Source organism: Octopus sinensis, linkage group LG2 (genome assembly GCF_006345805.1).
Source record: "Octopus sinensis linkage group LG2, ASM634580v1, whole genome shotgun sequence".
Classification (NCBI taxonomy): Eukaryota; Metazoa; Mollusca; class Cephalopoda; order Octopoda; family Octopodidae; genus Octopus; species Octopus sinensis.
This window is the reverse complement of record NC_042998.1, coordinates 35,766,214-35,788,319: the sequence shown is the minus strand read 5'-3', so window position 1 is coordinate 35,788,319 and position 22,106 is coordinate 35,766,214. Positions and strand designations below refer to the sequence as shown.

The 22,106-nt window shown below is 39.2% G+C and overlaps 1 protein-coding gene across 4 annotated transcripts in view; it reads right to left on the bottom strand.

Annotated features, from left to right (window-relative positions):
* LOC115232548 (solute carrier family 35 member F5) overlaps positions 1-22,106 on the bottom strand; it is a 123,776-nt gene that overhangs the window by 63,328 nt on the left and 38,342 nt on the right. Inside the window, exon 1 of one of the 4 annotated variants that reach the window (XM_029802490.2) lies at positions 19,457-19,960. The exons of 1 other annotated variant lie outside the window; for it this stretch is intronic. In XM_029802490.2, coding sequence (XP_029658350.1) covers positions 19,457-19,496 — 40 coding nt within the window. In that variant the 5' untranslated portion in view covers positions 19,497-19,960. Of the gene's footprint in view, positions 1-19,456; positions 19,961-22,106 lie in introns of those variants that run through there. 2 more of the 4 variants (XM_029802488.2, XM_029802489.2) reach the window with 2 other exon arrangements.

Genomic DNA, 22,106 nt, shown 5'->3' with positions numbered 1-22,106 from the left:
CTATAGAATCCATGCCACAACAGACAGCTGGAGTCTGGACAGCTCCCTGCTAGCCAAATGTCAAACTGTCCAACCCATGCCAGCATGGAAAGCGAATGTTAAACGATGATGATGATGATGTATATATATATATCACACACACACACACACACATCTACTATATAAAAGAGAGTGCAAGTGGTTATGTATGTGAGTTTATCCCCTAAAAGTTCTGAAACGGAGAAAAATGTATTAGATTTTCAAAATCTGCATCCTGAAGAGAAGGTTGTAAATAATAATCATTATCGTTTAACGTCCGTTTTTCCATGCTAGCATGGGTTGGACGGTTCGACCGGTGTCTGGGAAGCCAGGAGGCTGCACCAGGCTCCAGTCTGATCTGGCAGTGTTTCTACAGCTCAATGCCCTTCCTAACGCCAACCACTCCATGAGTGTAGTGGGTGTTTTTTTACGTGCCACCGGCACAGAAGCCAGTTAAGGCGGTGCTGGCATCAACCACATATGGATGGTGCTTTTTACATGCCACCAGCACAGGTGCCAGGGGAGGCTGGCAATGGTCATAGTCAGTTGGTGCTTTTAACATACCACCAACACAGAAGCCAGTCAAGGCGGCGCTGGCATCAGCCAATTTGCTACGACAAGTAACTCAACTCTCACATTGACAAATGTCCCATTCTCTATTTGTTACCACACTCTTTATGACTCTCTGTATTATCTCTCATGCATTGCTTTCATCTTGTTTAAAACTGTCTTTAATGTTTACTTTCTTCATTTTAAGATCTGCACAAAATGCCATCTTACAAACCCCATTTTCTGATCAAACCTCGAACATTTTTCCAAACTTTTCGGCTATTCTCATGATAGACATCCCCTTTCTATGTATATTTACCACACTCTCACTCTCCCTAAAAGTATATTGCTCGTGTCAATGTGTCGTCTGTATGCATGTGTGTAAGGAAGTTCATTCGGGCAACAGAAAGATTGAAAAAAAAAAAGTATGTAAAAAATTATTTGAATAGCATACTTTTCTGTTAGTAAATATATTTTTCTTACACACACATACATAGACTGGTTTGGTGTAAGGGCAGGGGTTAAAAATTTAAATTACAAAATTTTTGTTGTTGTTTCTTAAATCCCAGCAATGGACCTCCACATCATTCCATAAAATGTGTTTATAAGGAGAAAGATATTGAAAAACATCAATACATGTGACAAAGAAATGAGGAAGGCATCAATCGTGGGTTGTGTTAGAAACAACTGCTAAATCTCCCTTAAATCATGTACTGTTTCATTTGAAAATTATTTTGAAATTATAAATACAAACAAATTGCAGATTCACATATTTTAAAACTATGATTAAAAATTTTGAAAATATTTTTTAAAAATTAGGATTTATGGCACGGTGGGGTGGAGTTAATGGAAAGTTTTTCTAAATTTCCCTGTTTTTTGAAACTGATGCTTCATTTTCTGTTTGAAAATGAAAGGAAGTGGGGACTGTAATAATCATTGCCGATTAGATTGGGGCCTGGTGCAGCCTCCAGGCTTCCCAGAACCAGTCGAACTGTCCAACCCATGCCAGTTTGAAAAATGGACATTAAACAATGATGATGATGATGATACCCCACCCGTTTTTTTTTTGTTTTTTTTTAACCTTCAAGGATTCTGCCATTATTATTAAGTACACAGTGCAGAAGAACATTGGTACTGAGAGGTCTGAAAAAATTCAGAAATTCTCAAAAAAATTTTTTTACCAAAATGGCATCTCCTATTGTTTATAAGTGCATAAAAAAAAAAGGACAAAATCAGTTGAGAAGAAGGGAGGAGGGATTTGTAAATTTTCAATAGGTTTTCTTCATAAAAAGCTTCCCCACATCATTTGCAAGGGTGTAGTGGAAAAAAACTTGAAAAATCCCTATGAAAACAGAAAAAATCCAAGTTATGTGGGGGTGCTATTCTGAAAGTCAACCAAGGAATCTTGATTGTGAAAATTGTCCAGAAACGATGGGATACTCTGCTAGCATATTCTTCATTTTGTTTTACACTTTCTTCCTTTATAATCTGACCATTAAGGGAATTGTAATTTATAGTCAACATGACCCCCACCAACTTTTTTAGGAATTAATTAATTGGCTTCTATGACGGTGGCACATAAAAATCACCGCCCAATCATGGTTGATGCCAGTCCCCTCAGGCCCCTGTGCTGGCGACACATAAAAAAAAACACCCACTACACTCTCGGAGTGGTTGATGTGAGAAAGAGCATCCAAATGAAGAGACTGGAGCCTGGTGCAGCCTCCTGGCTTCCCAGACCCCAGTCGAACTGTCCAACCCATGCCAGCATGGAAAACGGACGTTAAATGATGATGATGATGATGATGATTATTATATATATATATATATATATATATATAGATAGATAGATAGATATTTTACACACATACATCAGTTAATATCCATCTTCCATGCTGGTAGGGACTGGACGGTGTGTGTATGTATGTGTGTGTGTACCTTTGTGCCTGTATTTGCCCCCCCCCCCCCAATCACCGGTTGATAACTGATGTTGATGTGTTTACATCCCAGTAAAATTAGTGGTTCAGCATAAGAAACCAACAGAATAAGTACTAGGCTTACAAAAAAATACATCCTGAGTTTGATTTCTTCAACTGAACCCCTTAAGGTGGTACTGTAGCATGGCCACAATCAAATGACTGAAACAAGTAAAAGAACACACACACACACACACACATGCACACACACGCAAAATATCTGTAGCGTGACTGAATACAGTAAAATTTACAGCAAGAGTTGGTTCAGGCCTTTATGTGAAAATCCTGCTCTAAAAATTAGTCTTTCAGTTCTCTCGGTTTAATACAATCTGTACCAATAATGTGTGTGAAGTTTACTTAATTGATTATAGCTATTTGCCAGAGCAGTTTCTTACGCCTAGCAAAAAGAAATCAATATTTATACATAACATAACACGACTTTCAGCCATTGAGTAACTGAAGATTCAAAGAACATCGTGTTCCCCAGTGTTGTATGTTGATAGTCATTTCTTCTTATATCAGTTCCACGCTTTGTACTAAGGTACTGCCATCGTTTATGCAGTCAAATATATGTTTCTTTATTACCCACAAGGGGTTAAACATAGAGGGGACAAACAAGGACAGACAAAGAGATTAGGTTGATTACATTGACCCCAGTGCGTAACTGGTACTTAATTTATCGACCCTGAAAGGATGAAAGGCAGAGTCAACTGCAGCAGAATTTGAACTCAGAACATAGTGGCAGATGAAATACCTATTTCTTTACTACCCACAAGGGACTAAACACAGAGGGGACAAACAAGAACAAACAAACGGATTAAGTCGATTACATCGACCCCAGTGCGTAACTGATACTTAATTTATCGACACCGAAAGGATGAAAGGCAAAGTTGACCTTGGCGGAATTTGAACTCGGAACGTAACGACAGACAAAATACCTATTTCTTTACTACCCACAAGGGGCTAAACACAGAGGGGACAAACAAAGACAGACAAACGGACTAAGTCGATTATATCGACCCCAGTGTGTAATTGGTACTTAATTTATCGACCCCGAAAGGATGAAAGGCAAAGTCGACCTCGGCGGAATTTGAACTCAGAATAACGGCCGACGAAATACCATTAAGCATTTCGCCTGGCGTGTTAACGTTTCTGCAAGATTGCCACCTTGTAAAGTCAAATATATATCAAGCCCAATCATTGATTTGTGTTTATTCAATCAACCGAAATCTTATTTGTTAATATATTATATCGAAGGTGTGTGGCTTAACAGCTCGGGTATTAGGCTCACGATTGTAAGGTCAAGAGTTCAATTCCCAACAGTGTATTATGCCCTTGAGCAAGAACCTTTATTTCATGCTGTTCCAGTCCATCCACCTGGCTATATTGCGTTGTACCCATAATTCAAAGGGGCCAGCCTTGTTACATTCTGTGTCATGCTGAATCTCCCTGAGAAGTATATCAAGGGAATGCATATCTGTGGAGTACTCAGCCACTTGCATGTTAATTTCATGAGCAGGCTGTTCCACTGATCCAATCAACCAGAATCCTCGTCACCCTAACCAACAGGATGCCAGTTAATTATCTACAATATGGTGTTAGCAATGTGGAGCAGAAAGTAAACCCCTAATGAGTCAAGACCATGACTCAGTCGCAATTCTTTGTTGGAGTCGAGTCATTTCTGAATTACTTACTCTACTAACGAACCAATAAAACAAGCAGTGAAATTTCTTTCAAATCACACCCTAACTGCTTAAAAAGGAAAAAGAAGACATTTGATAAGACAGTTCTAATTATATCTTTCCTGAATAAATGGGATGGTCACTGCTGGAATGTTAATCATAGTTCTATTTGATCAGGGCTAGTCAAGTTGTGAGGGAGGAATAAATAACATATTTCCAAGACAGAGCAGAGCAGCATTTGTCATGACCCATTTATGAACCATTCCCCTTCCTTCTAAAACTACAGGACATAACACCCAGTTGAAAAACAGCAGGTCGCAATATAAAGGGTGAAATCGTTTCCTTTTTAATAATGACAACTGAGAACTGAGACTCGGTAAACACCCACAAAATTATTAACCATTGCGCCAACAACCACCTTGAGCACCTAATGTCTAACACACGTGGGGAGGCTTACAAAGTCAGAAAACAGCACAGCTCCCATGACTTTTGGAAACATTTTTTCACATTCAGAGTTGCTGAAACATGGAACAAACTACCTGTATCAGTTGTTAGCTGTCGAGACATTGCACCCTTTAAAACCTCCATGCTTCCCGAAATTCACCAACACTACACCTGATATCCACCCCACCACCTCCATACACATGCAAACATACATGTATATCTATTTCTTTACTACCCACAAGGGGCTAAACACAGAGGGGACAAACAAGGACAGACAAAGGCATTAGTCGATTACATCGACTCCAGTGCGTAACTGGTACTTATTTAATCGACCCCGAAAGGATGAAAGGCAAAGTCGACCTCGGCAGAATTTGAACTCAGAACGTAATGGCAGACGAAATACGGCTATGCATTTCGCCTGGCGTCCTAACGATTCTGCCAGCTCGCACACATACATGCACATCATGACTCCTACACCGTTCACTTTCCTGACATTTGTACATAATTCTATGTACTATACATATACCTTTGATGAGTTGTGGTGCACCTGAGTACTGTGCACAATAATTTCATTATTATTATTACTTAGGTACACATGTGAAAGTGGCCCTAAACATAGAGGAGACAAACAAGGACAGACAAAGAGATTAAGTTGATTACATTGACCCCAGTGCGTAACTGGTACTTAATTTATTGACCCTGAAAGGATGAAAGGCAGAGTCAACTGCAGCGGAATTTGAACTCAGAACGTAGTGGCAGATGAAATACCTATTTCTTTACTACCCACAAGGGGCTAAACACAGAGGAGACAAACAAGGACAGACATTACTAGAATAAAATACATCCATAGTAATAGTGTGGCGTGGATGTGCAGTGAGAAGCTTGTTTCCCAACCACATGGTTCTGAGTTCAATCCCACTGCATGACATTGTGTTAACAACAAACAAGATGAGGACAAATATCCGTCAAATGTAAAATCATTACTGTTTATTATTACTCAGCCTACACAGTTGCTGATGTTTTTTTTTTAAATTTCATTCGCCATGTGACGTGTTCTGTACAATAGATTTGTAATTGCATCTAAATTTAATAAAAGATTTCATCAACAAAGTTCAAGAGATAAGCTTTTGTGTGTTTTAATTAATATGGTTCTAAAAATCTCTCTCAAATATGAAATAAATCATTAAATAGTTTAATGTTGCAATTTTAAAATATTATAGTGTTCTTGAGCAAGTCTCATTACTCCACCGGTAATTGTCCTTCCTAACAACAATAAAAAAGAAAATTTTGTGAAGAAATTTTTAAATACTTGTCAAGCATGGCTGTGCAGTAACAAGATTGCTTTCCATCGACATGACTCTGGGTTCAGTCCCACTGTACGACACCTTGGGTAAATGTCTTCTACTATAGCCTCAGGCCAACCAAAGCCTTGCGAGTGGATTTAGTAGATAGAAACTGAAGGAAGCTTGTTGTGTGCATATGTATATATGTATATCAGAGTGTGTGTGTGTGTGTATTTGTTTGTCTGTCCACCACCACTTGACATCTAGTATTGGTGTGTTTACATCCCCATAACTTAGAGGTTCGACAAAAGAGACTGACAGAATAAGTACCAAGCTTTAAAAAATAAGTCCTGGGGTCGATTGATTCAGCTAAAACATTCTTAAGGTGATGCCCCAGCATAGCCACAATCTAATGACCAAAACAACTAAAACATAAAAGAACTATTTCATTTGAAAACCCATTTAACATGTTTTATTCAGGGACGTGTCACCTGGGTAGGCAGTGCCTACCCTGAATAAAATAGATCGACAAAATATGCACCTAATTCAATAAAATTATGAAGGTTACTCTGATTACAATGCATAAAATGTAAAATACTTTCTTTTTTTTTTTGTAGATTAGGTAGGCATAATACGCCCCTGCCTCTCAGTATTTAAGCTATGCATCGAACTGCTGTAGTACACATGCTGCGTACATTCCTACAACAACGTTTTCTTTATGCACTCGAAAGGCAGAAGTAATTCTGCCCCCAACTCGGTTGCATGCCCGTGTTTCGCTTATTTTTGTGGGTTTTGCTACATAAACGCCACCAACTGCCTACCCCGAGTAATTACTGACAACACGTTCCTGGTTTTATTGCTTTCCCAATTGTTGAGGCATGATGGGTTTCAAGAATAAGATTGAGCATTTCAGCTTTCCACTAAACCATGAAGTTGAGCAAGCTATCAGCAAGCAAGGTATAATGCCGAGTGCAAGCATTGCAGTGTAGCATCTTAAACCTAAAAAGTCATTGCACATTGTATAAATTACATATATCACCATAGGAAAAATTGCTTCCAGGAAAATGTTAGAGAGATTTATTAAAAATCAATTCGTTGAAAGTTTCCTTTTGGTGATGAGAATGTTTTTTGTTTAAAAGATTTACTAATGACAGCAACAACAGCTTTTGCATTTTAAATGTCATAGCCAGAGGAACGTTGTCAATAATTTGCCGTAAGCTTGTTACGAGTAAACCATTATCTGCCTTGTTCATTCACAGTTTTTTAAGATTCAACACCAAAAAATATAACTTGGCATAAACAGTGTTCACATGATGACATCTACAGTATTTACAGAGTTTTATATCTCTGGATATTTGCCTTTCAAGAGTGATGCAAGTTGCCAAAACAGTACAATGCTAACTACATATTTTTTGCCTACAACATTATAGGTTAATATTTTGCCAGCACAGACTGGGCTGAAACAATACACTATTCAACTAAAAACCTTACATTCTAAATTGTCTCTTCTCTACAATGCAATTTTAGAAGCTTTGACATTTCATTATTTACATTCCTGGTGGGATTTTGAACCCAACCCTGGGTTCTTATTCCTAAGGTATTTTTTGCTGATATTATTATTTATTCAAGGTACTGCCTGGAATTGAACTCAGAATCTTGGGGGTAAATCAGCTGAAGTCTGGGAAGCCAGGAGACTGCACCAGTCTCCAGTCTGATCTGGCAGTGTTTCTACAGCTGGATGCCCTTCCTAATGCCAACCACGCCGAGAGTATAGTGGATGCTTTTTATGTGCCACCAGCACAGGGGCCAGAAGGGGCTGGCAATGACCACAATCAGTTGGTGTTCTTTTACGTGCCACCGGTACAGAAACCAGTCAAGGTGGCACTGGCATCGGCCACGTTCAGATGGTGCTTTTTATGTGCCACCAGCATGGGGATCACAACTACTATTGCCATTTGACTTTGTTTTTGATGTACTTGACTCAATAGGTCTCCTCAAGCACGGCATGTCGCCCTACGATCCAAGAGTATTTTTGAGTGGGCTGGTTATGCAACACTGATGTAGGTTACAGCTGTGAACTCACTTTATTTGCCGGGTCTTCTCAGTCACAGCATATCTCTAGAGGCCTTGGTCTTTTATCATTGCCTCTGTGAAGCCCAACGTTTAACAACAAACAAGTTGAGGACACATATCCGTCCAATGTAAATAATGTACAGAATTCCTCATGATGGTGGATCAATAAAGTAAGTTACAAAACAAAAACAATGAATTGGGTAGTTTTGATCTATGATGGGCCTCAAAGGAAGTCCTCACAATAACTCAGACATGATATTTAGGGGCATATTGAGCTATCTTTCTGTAAAACTCCCTACCATACCACTGGGTTGCCCTTATGTACTTGAATAGAGTAAGCCTTATACTAAATTCACTGGTCATTGTTGCTGCTATGCTGTTGAGCGAAGCGGTCTTCGTCCTCTTGGGAGAAGTCCGAAACGTGGTCCTTTGCTATTCGTAAGACCCACAGAAGAGAAAGCCGGTCAACCCCCAACACCGAGAGCATCAACAGATGGATTAATGCACATCCAGGCTCAGCGGTTGCGTAGGAAGTTGGGGACAAGAAACAGGAAGAAAAGAGTGAGAGAAAGAGTACAACAGGCGTTGCCACCCCTCCCCCCTGCTGGAGCCTCGTGGAGCTTTAGGTGCTTTCGCTCAATAAACACACACAACGCCCGGTCTGGGAATCGAAACTGCGATCCTCCGACCACGAGTCTACTGCCCTAACCATTGGGCCATTGCGCCTCCACTGTTGCTGCTATGAACCTCCTGGTAGCACAAAACCCTTTTTGGCAGCAAACCTAACATGTTGACCTGTAAGCAGTAAGAATAACAACTGATGCAGTGGCCCAGTTGCCGGCTATTTTTCTGGTGCTTGTGACAAGACAGAAAATGGTTGTATGTGAAGGAAAGGAATGAACAAAGACAATGCAGAGAAAAGAGGATTCCCTTTAGTTTTTGTCAAGGATAAGATGACCTTGTTATGCTGCATCATGATAAAGAGCGCTTTTCACAATCTGCAAAGTGGTCAGAGAGAGAAAGGGCCCCCAGCCATGGAAACAATGCCAAAAATGAAAGTGCAGATGAAATATTTTGAAAATGTCAAGAAAGGAGCTAAAAATAAAAACTGACTCAGACTTTACTAATTTGTCTAATCAATGGCAACAAAGAGAAGCATGTAAAACAATGAAGAGAAAGCCAATTATAATTACCCCCCTCTCTCTCTCTCTACGCACACACACACTATATATATATATATATATATTATACTTAAACAAAAATTCTCTTGTCTAAGAATAATAAATTTGTGCTCTACAAAAGTATGGAGTGACCCATTAGATTAATGTAAAGTTGTTTTTATTATAACATAAAAAACAAACATTTATATATATATATGTATATATATAGTACAAATTAAGATAGGGGTTATGGGTGTAACTCACTATGGGGTATCATTATAGGCTGAAACAGCTGTAAGAAGTAATTTCTGGATTTCAATAATTTATAATATGACTTTTAAAATCTGTATTTGTATTATTATCTTATCTATTGATTTATGTAATATATTTTATGCATTTGATGTTCTCATTTGTAAAAATGAATAAATAATCTAACATTATAATATCCGTAAGTTGATGAACAAACTAAATTTGTTTCTCCATTTTCTTATTTGTATTATATATATATAATTCATAAATGAGGGCAAAGGAAAAGATTTCTAATGCCAAATATGCCGAAAAATTGGACATATTGTCCATTAACCATATAATTTTTTCACAATACGCACGCTACTCGAAAAAAGGTTGACAGACATTTCTAAAAAATTCCATTATTACCATATCGGACCGATTTCAGAGTTAGCTACTAAGAGCCCTCTCTTCGTCAGTGATACATGTGGCAAAAGAAATAAAGGAGATACTTACTCATACTCAAGGAAGAAGCAAACACTAAGTCATGAGCACAACTAAGTACCCCAATATAAATATATATATATATATATATATATATATATATATATATATATATGCTGAAGTCCATGGCTATATTAAAATAAGTCATCTTTAAGCTGTGTTTATTAGTAACCAGTATCTTCAAAATGTCATAAAGTACAACAAACCAATCTGCATCAGCATAGAAAGTTTCTACAAAATTCTTCCAAAGAAAATCACAACAATAATAATGGTTTTTAAGACTGGCACATCATAAATCTGAGAGGGAGGGATATGTAGTTGATGCAATCAATTAAACATCGGTCCCTCTCAATCAACATGGTTAAGGGCTATTTTATCTACACTTTGCAGGATTTGAAATCAAACGAGTGTGAATTAAAACAGCAAAGGCAAATAAAGCACCATTTGAACGTGGCTGATGCCAGTGCCACCTGACTGGCTCCCGTGACGGTGGCACATAAAAAGCACCATTCAAGCATGGTCGATGCCAGTACTACCTGACTGGCTCCCATGCTGGTGGCATGTAAAAAATACCTGCTACACTCTCGGAGTGGTTGGCATTAGGAAGGGCATCCAGCTGTAGAAACCTTGCCAGATTAGATTGGAGCCTGGTGCAGCCTTCTGGCTTACAAGTCCTCAGTCAAACTGTCCAACCCATGCCAACATGGAAAGCAGACATTAAATGATGATGATGAAACAATATACAGTAAAATATTTTGCAAAACTAAACAGGGACCAAAATACTGGTTTCAAATTTTGGCACAAGGCCAGCAATTCAGGAGTCAGGGTAAGTTGATTACATTGACCCCAGTGCTTAACTGGTACTTATTTTACTGACCCCAAAAGAAGAAAGGCAAAGTCGACCTTGGTGAAATTTGAACTCAGAATATAAAGACAAACAAAATGCTGCTAAGCATTTTGCACAGAATGGTAACGATTCTGCTAGCAGTACCACCTTAAAACAGGGACCAAAATATTGGTCTCAAATTTTGGTAAAGGCCAATAAGCTCCAGGAGGAAGTAGAAGACTGCTTACAGCCCACACCCAACCTAAATTTAATTATACATACAGAACTGATAAATAATTTGGTGCTGAACCCTAATTTGGATACCATTTATATAAGGGTTAATTTGTATTATGCTTTTAAGTTGCCTATCAATTTTCAATCATAAACTTCATAAGACTTGTTCTTAATGATGCACTGTTTCCTCAGAATAGGAGTGGAGTGACCAGTTGGTAGGGCACAGGACTATATTTATATTAATCACATCCCTAAAAAAACGTGTTGTAATTGTTGACACTTGAAAACACACCATCATGGGCCAGATCAACAATTACTCCTTTATACAGAAAGGCTCCCGATTATGAGGCAAGCATGGCCAGCCAGGAAAGAAAGCCAACAGTCCTTTGAACCCCAGATACCGAGTGTCCTTGACACCCTCACCCCAGGTTCCCTGGGTAAAAGAGCCAAAATAATGATTTCCCACCTAATATTGTTTCAGTGTCATTAAATGGGTTTTCTGTCTCTCATACTGAAATAAAATGCCAAATAGATGGCAACATTGTCCTTGCTTTTTTTTTTGTTTGTTTTATCGCCAATACTGGCATTTGTGGTGCCAGTCAACCCAGCAGTTACCGTTTGGTTTTCCAATACAGAAAATACTGGCTGGTAAAGCAGCCGCTGGGATATTTGTATCTGTGGCTAACAACCGGAATAGTGGCTGCTGGGGTATTTGTAAACAGTACAACATGGCAGCCAGTAAAGCGGCCACTGGGGTATTCATATCTGCAGTTGGCGGCTGGAATAGGACCAGTTGGGGTAGGGTGCCAAGAGCACCATCCAAGCGTAATCATTGCCAGAGCAGCCAATTGGCTTCATGCCGGTGGCACATAAAAGGGCACCAATTCAAGCATGATCACTATCAATGTTGCCTTACTGGCACCTGTGCTGGTGGCATGTGTAAAAAGATTCAAACGAGGTCATTGCCAGTACCGCCTGACTGGCCCTCATGCCAGTGGCACGTAAAAAGCACCCACTACACTCTCGGAGTGGTTGGCGTTAGGAAGGGCATCCAGCTGTAGAAACTCTGCCAAATCAAGATTGGAGCCTGGTGCAGCCATCTGGTTCGCCAGCCCTCAGTCAAAATCGTCCAACCCATGCTAACATGGAAAGCGGACGTTAAACGATGATGATGAGTACAACATGGCAGCCGGTAAAGTGGCCGCTGGGGTTCTGAGGGTTAAGGTGACACCTTTTCCATCACTTATTCTAACTGTCAGTTAGTACATTTAACATGCATATACATCAACCACATCAGTGCATTCTCTGTGACAATTAAATCTCTGGATGATATCAAAGTCATTCAACAAAAGAAAGAAAATAATGATATAATGCTCAAAATAATTTTTTTGTAGACTCAATTTTATTTAACCAAGAGAACAGCTGTATATAAAACCACAATGTTCTGACAGAACAAGAAGGGTTTAACCCTTTAGTGTTTAAACCGGCCATATCCAGCCCAAATATTCTACAAGTTTTATATTCAAATGGGCAATATCTAGCCTCTCAAACCTAACCTTCATTGACATTCTAAAAATAAAAGGAGTGGCTGTGTGGTAAGTAGCTTGCTAACCAACCACATGGTTCTGGGGTTCAGTCCCACTGCGTGGCACCTTGGGCAAGTGTCTTCTACTATAGCCTCAGGCCGACCAATGCCTTGTGAGTGGATTTGGTAGACGGAAACTGAAAGAAGCCTGTCGTATATATGTATATATATATATGTGTGTGTGCGTGTTTGTTTGTCCCCCTAGCATTGCTTGACAACCGATGCTGGTGTGTTTACGTCCCCGTCACTTAGCGGTTCGGCAAAAGAGACCGATAGAATAAGTACTGGGCTTACAAAAGAATAAGTCCCGGGGTCGAGTTGCTCGATTAAAGGCGGTGCTCCAGCATGGCCGCAGTCAAATGACTGAAACAAGTAAAAGAGTAAAGAGAGAGTAAAGAGTATCGTTGAAACCTCAAAGCTATAAGATAATGCATGATCAATTCAAAACAATTTGAGTGAAAAAGTATTACATTTAACAGAGTTATCTGAACACTAAAGGGTTAAAGAAGTAAAAGGCTGAAACTGTGCAATCTAGAAACTACAAAAAAATGAAACTTACCAAAAAGTATGTAAAAATTTCAGGGATGTTATTAAATTCTGATGCAAAAGTGCTTTATCTGTGATCACCAAATTCACATAAAATTTAGGCAAATAAATGTTTTATTTGGATAAAAAGTACTCATCTCTTTACACATGATCCTGAAAATGGCAACTCTTAATAGGGAGGAGGAGGGGCAGCAGTAGAGCTTCAATTCCCAGCTTTCTCCTTAATTTGTTTGTCTAGCATATAATCAAAATATATCCGTTCTATAATAAGACACTAAATTGACATAAGGAAGTACTGAAATAGTAAGCAAGCAGATCGACATCTCGTCAACAACAACAGCCAATGCAGTGAATGATGGATGCTCACGCATGAAAAACAAGAACTGAAACGGTAGCAGGTTTACGTTCCTCTCATTTCTTGAAAATATTTTTTAAAAAACAACACTTATCACTATCGTTGAGAGGTATCAATAATTAAACTATCAATTTTCAATGCGAGTAACTGGAGAGACTGCTAAACATTATTTGTTTAGTTCTCACTAAAAAATTAGAGCAGGTATTTTATCATCAACCTAAATGTAGAAAAATAAATAAATAAAATCAATGCCTGCTCATTATTTAATGTTCTGTAAAATTACTAAACATAAGAAAACAGAGAGAGACCAACTGATTAACCAGACGATGTTTATATTCAGACTACTTCCAAAATCTTTTCTCTTTAAATTCAGAATATTTCTCAGTGTTAAAAGCTAGCTAATCAGATATGGTAACACATGTAGCGTAACTGATTAAAATTCTAAGATTAGTGGCCTACAGATCTGGGGATGAAATTTTGAAACTGGTAAGGAGATAGTTTAGTGAACAAGATATTAGCCTGCAGAACGTTAAATCACAAATTCAGGTACCACAGCAGGTGCTCTGAGGAAAGTAGTTTTCCATTATCCCTGCTTATCTAATAGAAAAAATATGAACCAGCTCTTTCTGGACTAATATCCTATACAGCAAAACGTTTCTCTCTTCGCAAATTAATGCTAAACAATCTTGAGACAATCATTCAATTCCTGCTATTGCAAAAGAACTGAAAGAGGTCTGTAACTTCACAAGGAATCACTAAGGTAGACATTGAATTTTGGGGGGATTTTTTTTAAAGACAGTGAAGGACTATTTCTGCATATACCTTAGGGTCTTATATATATACTAAAGCAAGTTGAAAATTTTCCAAGAGCTAAAAAGCAAGGAGTATGCTTCAATCTCACTAACGGTATCCTTAATGAAACACATTTTACTCAGATGGTAAAGGTGAGATAGATCAGTGTGTGTGTGTGTGAGATCATCATCATTTCACGTCTGTTTTCCATGCTGGCATGGGTTGGACAGGCTGATGAGAGTTGACAAGTCAGAGTAATACACCAAGCTCCACAGTCTACTTTGGCATGGTTTTTATAACCGAAATATCCTTCCCAATGCCAACCACTTCACAGAACGAATTGGGTGCTTTTTACATGGCACCAGTAAGGTCTGCTTTGGCATGGTTTTCTAGAGCTGGGTGCCCTTCCATGCTTGTATGGGTTAGATGGAATTCGTGGAAGCAGATTTCTTTTTATAGCTGGATGTTGTTCTTGCCACCAACCCTCACTTGGTTCCAAGCAAGGTGACACTCTCTCATGACCAGACAGGTTTTCTGCAAGATATTGGAAACAAATGACACCACTTGTATGGAGGTGACACTCATTTACAACTAGCATGTCAAGATGAGAAAGCAGACACAAGTTCTCTCTCTCTCTCTCACTCACTCACTCACACACACACACACACACACACACACACAATGACCCTCATTTAGTTTCCATCTTCTAAATTGACTCACAAAACTTTGGTACTGCAGGAGCCATAAAAGAACCATGCTTGTGTCGAGGCACATGGCCTAGTGGTTAGAGCAGCGGACTCGTGGTCGAGGGGGTCGCAGGTTCGAATCTCAGGCTGGATGATGTGTGTGGTTGTGAGTGAAACACCTAAGCTCCACGCGGCTCCAGCAGAAGGTAATGGCGAACTTCTGCTGACCCCTTCGCCACAACTTTCTCTCACTCTTTCCTCCTGCATCTTGCAGCTCACCTGCAATGGACCGGCGCCCTGTCCAGGTGGGGAACCTATACGCCACGGAAACTGGGAAACCCGCCCTTATGAGCCAGGCGTGGCTCAAGAAGGAACAAACAAATGAAGCATGAAAAAAGAACTATGCTTGTATGCAGATGTCATCATCATCGTTTTAATGTCCATCTTTCCATGCTTACGCTAACACGAATGTCAAAGATGTGGGTCAAGTGGGGGAAATAAGTCACAAAAGAGTTCTGTATATATACACTTGACAGTGTCACCCACACACAAATGTAATATAGCTCGTTGAAAACGTCGATCTAGTAAGATTATACAAGTAAATAATAGACAAAAACTCCAGGGAACCTTTGAAAATCTAAAAACAATCATCATCACCATCATCATCATCATTTAATGTCCATTTTCCACGCTGGCATGAGTTGGACGGTTTGACAGGAGCTGGCAAGGCTGGAGGGCTGCACCAGGATCCAGTCGTTTGCTTTGGTTTAGTTTTGATGGCTGGATGCTCTTCCTGATACTAATCACCGTAAAGAGGGGATCGGGGGCTTCATACATGGCACCAGCACAGGACAAATAATTCCATGACCCCCCCAACAGACTACTGCTGAATATTCTATGAAAGGTGAAAGAATAAAAAAAAAAAAGGATCAGTTCGTTTATGAAGGGGTTAAAAACATACACAGATATCTGTTATTTTGCACTTGTTTCAATCATTGGACGGCAGCCATTTTGGGGCACAATCAGGAAGGAATCAATCCCAGAACTTATTTTTAAGCCTGGTACTTATTCTGTTGATCACTAAGTTATAGGGAGGTTAATAAAAAAAAAATGGTTGTCAAGCAGTCACACACGTGCATTCAGTTTCCATCTATCAAACCCACTTACAAGGCTTTGGTCAATACAGGGCTTTTGTAGAAGACACTTGCCCAAGGTAGCCTGCAGTGGGATTGAACTTAACAACACATGGTTATGAAGCAAGCTTTTTAACCACACAACCACGTATATATACATACAAAGTCAGGACACCATGATAGATCGTTAGCTCCTACACGCATTTTTTTTCTTTCCTTGTTTTTTACTGTGTATCTTTCAGTCGAAGAGCATAGGCTCGAACTGTAAAAGACTTTTTCTATTCCTGAGTGCTATACTAATACATTTGTTTGTTTGTACTCCACTTGCCTTCATCTTTTGTTTATTTTCGTAAACTTTCCCTTTATATATATATATATATATATATATATATATATATATATGTATATATATACATATATATAATTTCAGTCATACATTCGTGCATGCATACACACATTACATACATATATATATATATAATATACAGCATACAACCTAATACCATAGTGTGATCATTACCAGTGCCACCTGACTGGCTTCTGTGCCGGTGGTATGTAAAAAGCACCCACTACACTCTCGAAGTGGTTGGCATTAGGAAGGGCATCTAGCTGTAGAAATTTTGCCAGATCAGATTGGAGCTTGGTGCAGCCTCCTGGCTTGCTAGTCCTCAATCAAATCGTCCAACCTATGCCAGCATGAAAAGCAGACGTTAAACGATGATGATGAGTAGTTTACCCTGAACTAACTTGGATGAATCAACAATAAAAATGTCACCAGCTCTTAAGTAGCTAGTCAAAAATATTTCTCTACTTATAAGACATGATGTGGCTAGGACAGAGAGAAATAGAAGCTACAGTGATGTGGAAGGTAAAAAAACCACACGATTTAATCGGCGCTCCGTCGGAACAACTTGCTCATGGAATTAAAGTGCAAGTGGCTGAGCACTCAACAAACACACGTTCCCTTAATTCTGTTTTCTCAGGGAGATTCAGCATGGCACAAAATGTGACAAGGTGGGGCCCTTTCAATTACTGTGTGGCCTGGAAGAAGAAAAAAATAAAGTATCCTGCTCAAAGGCAATGTGTCACTGGGAGCTGAATACTCTTACTATTAAGCAACCATCTAGAAAAATGATGATGGAATGTCCTACTCAGGGCCAGCCCTAGGGTTGCTGGTGTCCTACACAAGCAGAATTTCAGGGTGTGCAAACTGACAGCCGTGGAAATTTCCTTGTCTTTGTCACGCCCTCCTTGCCTCGTTCCCACGACCTCCTGCCCTGGACGACTGCCCAAGTTACCAGTACCTTGAGCTAGCCTGGTCCTTGTAAAGGTTTCAATAAAATGAAAGCACGACAGACCCAACCTACTGATCTAGGACAGTGCAAAGAAACCAAACACTAGCTGAAATCAGTTGCCCAACAGAAGTCCACAGGATGTGAAAAAGTTAGTAAAAAAGAGAAAATATATGCCAAACTTATCATTATTCAGGTCACTGCCTGGAATCGAACTCGGAATCTTGGGGTTGGTAGTCCGCGCTCCTAACCACTACGCCATATGCTCATGGTCGGTGCCAGTACCACCTGACTGGTCTCATACCAGCGGCACGTAAAAAGCACCACGGCATATGGCATAGTGGTTAAGAGTGCGGGCTACTAACCCAAGATTCCCAGTTCGATTCCAGGCAGTGACCTGAATAATAATAATAATAATCATAATAATAATAATAATAATGCTAAACTTGAGAAATCTGCAAGTTTTCTATTTAGATAACTTAAGATTTCTGCTAATAATCACTGGAGCACTCAGGTACGGCACTAATTACTTCAGCACCAATCTTGAGAAGCTGGGATTCGCAAAACCTAATCAAAAGGACTACAGCGATAAAAGGTACTGCCAACATATGTAAAACAGACTTGAAGTTCTTCAGCGTGTATATAAGATCCAGATAATCAATGCTTGCCATGCTGTTTACCCATGTACACACGTAGCTATATGCACACGTGTAAACACACACATACACATACAATGATGTATCGATTTCTATAAATCCTTCCTGGCAAACAATGCTCGCGCAGCAAATAGACGAAATATTAAGTTTTGTAGAATCAGCGAATGTGACAGTCCTTTTCACGGTCAGTTGACCTGCCAAACAAGGTGTGTGCATGTGTTGGTGTGTGTGAAAAGTTATTCGGCCATGAGCAGCAGGTAGTTTCTTTGGTGAAAGTGGGGGGAGATATCGTATTCGATTTGTTTAGTAAAGAGATTTCGCAGCTATTATTAGCAGGGCAAACAACCATATTATATACATGTCGCAGTTGACACGTTGTGACACAAATATGTGTGTACGCGCGCGCCTTCACCTCAGGTTCGTGGTAAAAGGTGATCCACCAAGTATGATATTATCAGGAATAAAATTAAAGTAAAAAAAAAGTTCTATACATTTATATATTCTAAATTTTTTTTTTTTTAATTTAAAAAATCAGGACTTCGGTTCATCTGGAATATATCCTCCACGCTCCAGTTTAATCGAATAACAAAATTTATTTTGCGCGTGGAGCGAATTAAAACGAACGAAAAAACTAAAAACTTTTCGATGTGTTTGAATAAAGTTCGGCCGACATAGAACTCAACGCTCTCGCTTCCTATTTGAACATTTACAACAGTAGCGACGAAACGAAAATTGGAAGAATAAGAAGAAAACAAAACAATTCGAATAATCGGGCTTCCTACACTGTTTACAGTTTCCCATAAAAAAAAAAAAGAAGTAAAGAAAAAGGTATTACTATCGAACAGTGGTTCATAGAAAAGATATATGTATACATTTTCATGAACGGAAAACAAGGTATTTCGTTTTAATGGGTTGGTGCATAATTAACGACTATTTTATAATTTAATTTACAACAGTTTTAGAATACAAAAAAAAAAAAAAAACGGTCGTTAATTATGCGATACTAATAATTTTTACTAAAAGTTTCGACCAATTCTGGAGAGTAAGGAACAAGATCCCAGAAAGTCGAGTTCTTGATCCCTTTCGCTTCACCTATGCTCTTATAAACTCTGGAAACGATGTAAACGTTAGGAAATCTCCACTTCCATAAAAAAAACAGTTCTTTTACTCGATAACAAACCAAATTATTCGGAACGTAGCTAAAGATGAATGAACGAGTGTTTACTATAAAGTAAATCTAATTCATTTGAAGAAGAAGAGAAACAAAACCTTTTTTTTTCCAAGACATACGCTGATTAGCGAAGGGGAAATAATTCTGAAAAACTTTGTAATGTTGACCTAGAAAATAGTTTTACTTTTGGAGAAATACAAGGAATTCAGCGAAAGTATATTAAAAATAATAATAATAATAAACGTAAGAAAGAAAATACTCACAACAGCATAATATAGTGTCATGTATAAAATAAATCCTCATTGGTAATAAATACTAACCCTCCCCCTTTTTTTTTTGCTTTTCGTGTACTGTATGCCTTCCTTATTTTAATTTGAATTTTTTTTTTTACATGGTATGTAAATCCATTATTTACAAGTCACTTGGAAAATCACAAGCTGTCGAACAGCTTGTTCTCTGTCTCCACACGATGGGACGGAAGATTTTCTTGCTAAAATTACGATGTTTGTGATTGTTTCTTTCTTCGGCATATTAAAAAGTCACGAGTAAGAGTTTGTTGTATGATATATATAGATATATATATATATACATATGTATATATACATGTGTGAGTATGTATGTATGTGTGTGCGCACGCGCGTATATGATTGCTTTCTGTTCTAAAGTCTATTCAGTCAGGGTCACCAGGACACAATCAACGGCCATAATACACCTTCAATGAATGACTAACGTACACGCACATTCGAAACCATAAACACCCACCCGTTATCACGAGGTGGAAGAGGAGAGGAGCGTGTGTGAGAACTATAACAAAAGATCAGGAGTTGAAAACCCACTGCGTTGTCCTAGAAAGAAAAAAAAACAACATTACCACCCACGAAAAGCAGATGATTTTTACTATATTCAGGGGTGCGGGAGGGAGACAAAAAAAAAAGTGTGTGAAAGACAGAAAACATTATTTAACTTCGGCCAAACTACGCAAACGTCAAGGAAAATGGTAATAAATATTTCCTTGGCTCCGATGTGTCTCTTGACGGAAAAAAAAGAAAAACTTAATTCTTGATAGAACGCCAATCGATACACAAGTAAACATTCGTAACTTGATCAAGTTCTGATTTCTGGCAGATCGGTGAACTGACGCAGAAGACAGGCTCTGCCCAGAAACATGGCACAAAAAGAAAAAGAAAAAGAAGAGAAGAGAAAAGCAGCAGTAAATTTGAAAGGGTTAATTCATAAAGCCCATAATCCAATACTTTATTCAGTTCACGTCTCCCACCTGGGAAGAGGAGTGGCTGTGGGGGCTAAGTTTTAACAAATTCATAAAGGAAATGATTTCAAATGAGTGAACTGGAACCACTTATTTTAACTACGTGTTAAGTCTCATACAAAAAGACAATGGGGTCTCTCTCGAGCAAAGTCCTTTTTGTCTCGTCTTCTTCCTGAAGATCGCCAATTAACAAGGCAAAACAAAATTTCAACAACTGGCAAGCGTAATCAATTCAGAAATTCTGCTTGCTAGGAGGTTGATTTATATTCAACATGGTCCGGGGTACTCCGTCGGTCACAAGTGTTGTAGTTGATTCGATCGCCAGAACAGCCCGTTCGTGAAATTAACGTGCAACTGACTTAGCACTCCGCAGACACGCGTACCCTTAACTTATAGTTCTTGGGGAGATTCAGCGTGATACATCGAATGCTACAAGGTTTGGCCCGCAGAACTACAGGCTGCAACTCATTCTCGGTGGACTGGAGCAACATGAAACACACGCGACCCCATGATCGGGAACCAGAGCAACATGAAACACGCGACCCCATGATCGGGAACCGAATACCTATTTCTTCACTACCCACAAGGGGCTAAACACAAAGAGGACAAACAAGGACAGACAAATGGATTAAGTCGATTACATCGACCCCAGTGCATAACTGGTACTTAATTTATCGACCCCGAAAGGATGAAAGGCAAAGTCGATCTTGGCGGAATTTGAACTCAGAACGTAACGGCAGATGAAATACCTATTTCTTTACTACCCACAAGGGGCTAAACACAGAGAGGACAAGTAAGGACAGACAAATGGATTAAGTCGATTACATCGACTCCAGTGCATAACTGGTACTTAATTTATCGACCCCGAAAGGATGAAAGGCAAAGTCGATCTCGGCGGAATTTGAACTCAGAACGTAACGGCAGATGAAATACCTATTTCTTTACTACCCACAAAGGGCTAAACACAGAAAGGACAAACAAGGACAGACAAACGGATTAAGTTGATTATATCGACCCAGTGCATAACTGGTACTTATTTAATCGATTCCGACAGGATGAAAGGCAAAGTCGGCCTCAGCGGAATTTGAACTCAGAACGTAGAGGAAGACGAAATACTGTTAAGCATTTTGCTCGGCGTGCTAATGATTCTGCCAGCTCACCGCCCTCGGGAACTGAATACCGTCACTGCTAAGCCACCAGCCTTCACACACACCCACACACACAGTCTCTTTCTCTCTCCCTCTCAACTGTAAACCACAAATGATGGCTTTGTGGTATTTAATGTTGAAGTATCGTCGTCTACAACTGAAACAGTTCATTGTTATTAAACCGAACCCTTCCTAACCTAACTTCAGAACTTCGATAAATAAAATATGTTCCCTTAAATATTTAGTGATAATTTTTTCTACTCTAGGCGCAAGGCCTGAAATTTGGGGGGCAGGGGGCCAGTCGATTAGATCGACCCTAGTATGCAACTGGTACTTAATTTATCAACCCCGAAAGGATGAAAGGCAAAGTCGACCTTGGTGGATTTTATTCCCTTAAAGTATTTCGTGATAACGACACACTAAAATGGACAGGTCAGCTGGGTCACATTGTATGCATGTGTGCATATACAACAGAGGTTCTCAAACTTTTTGGGCCAC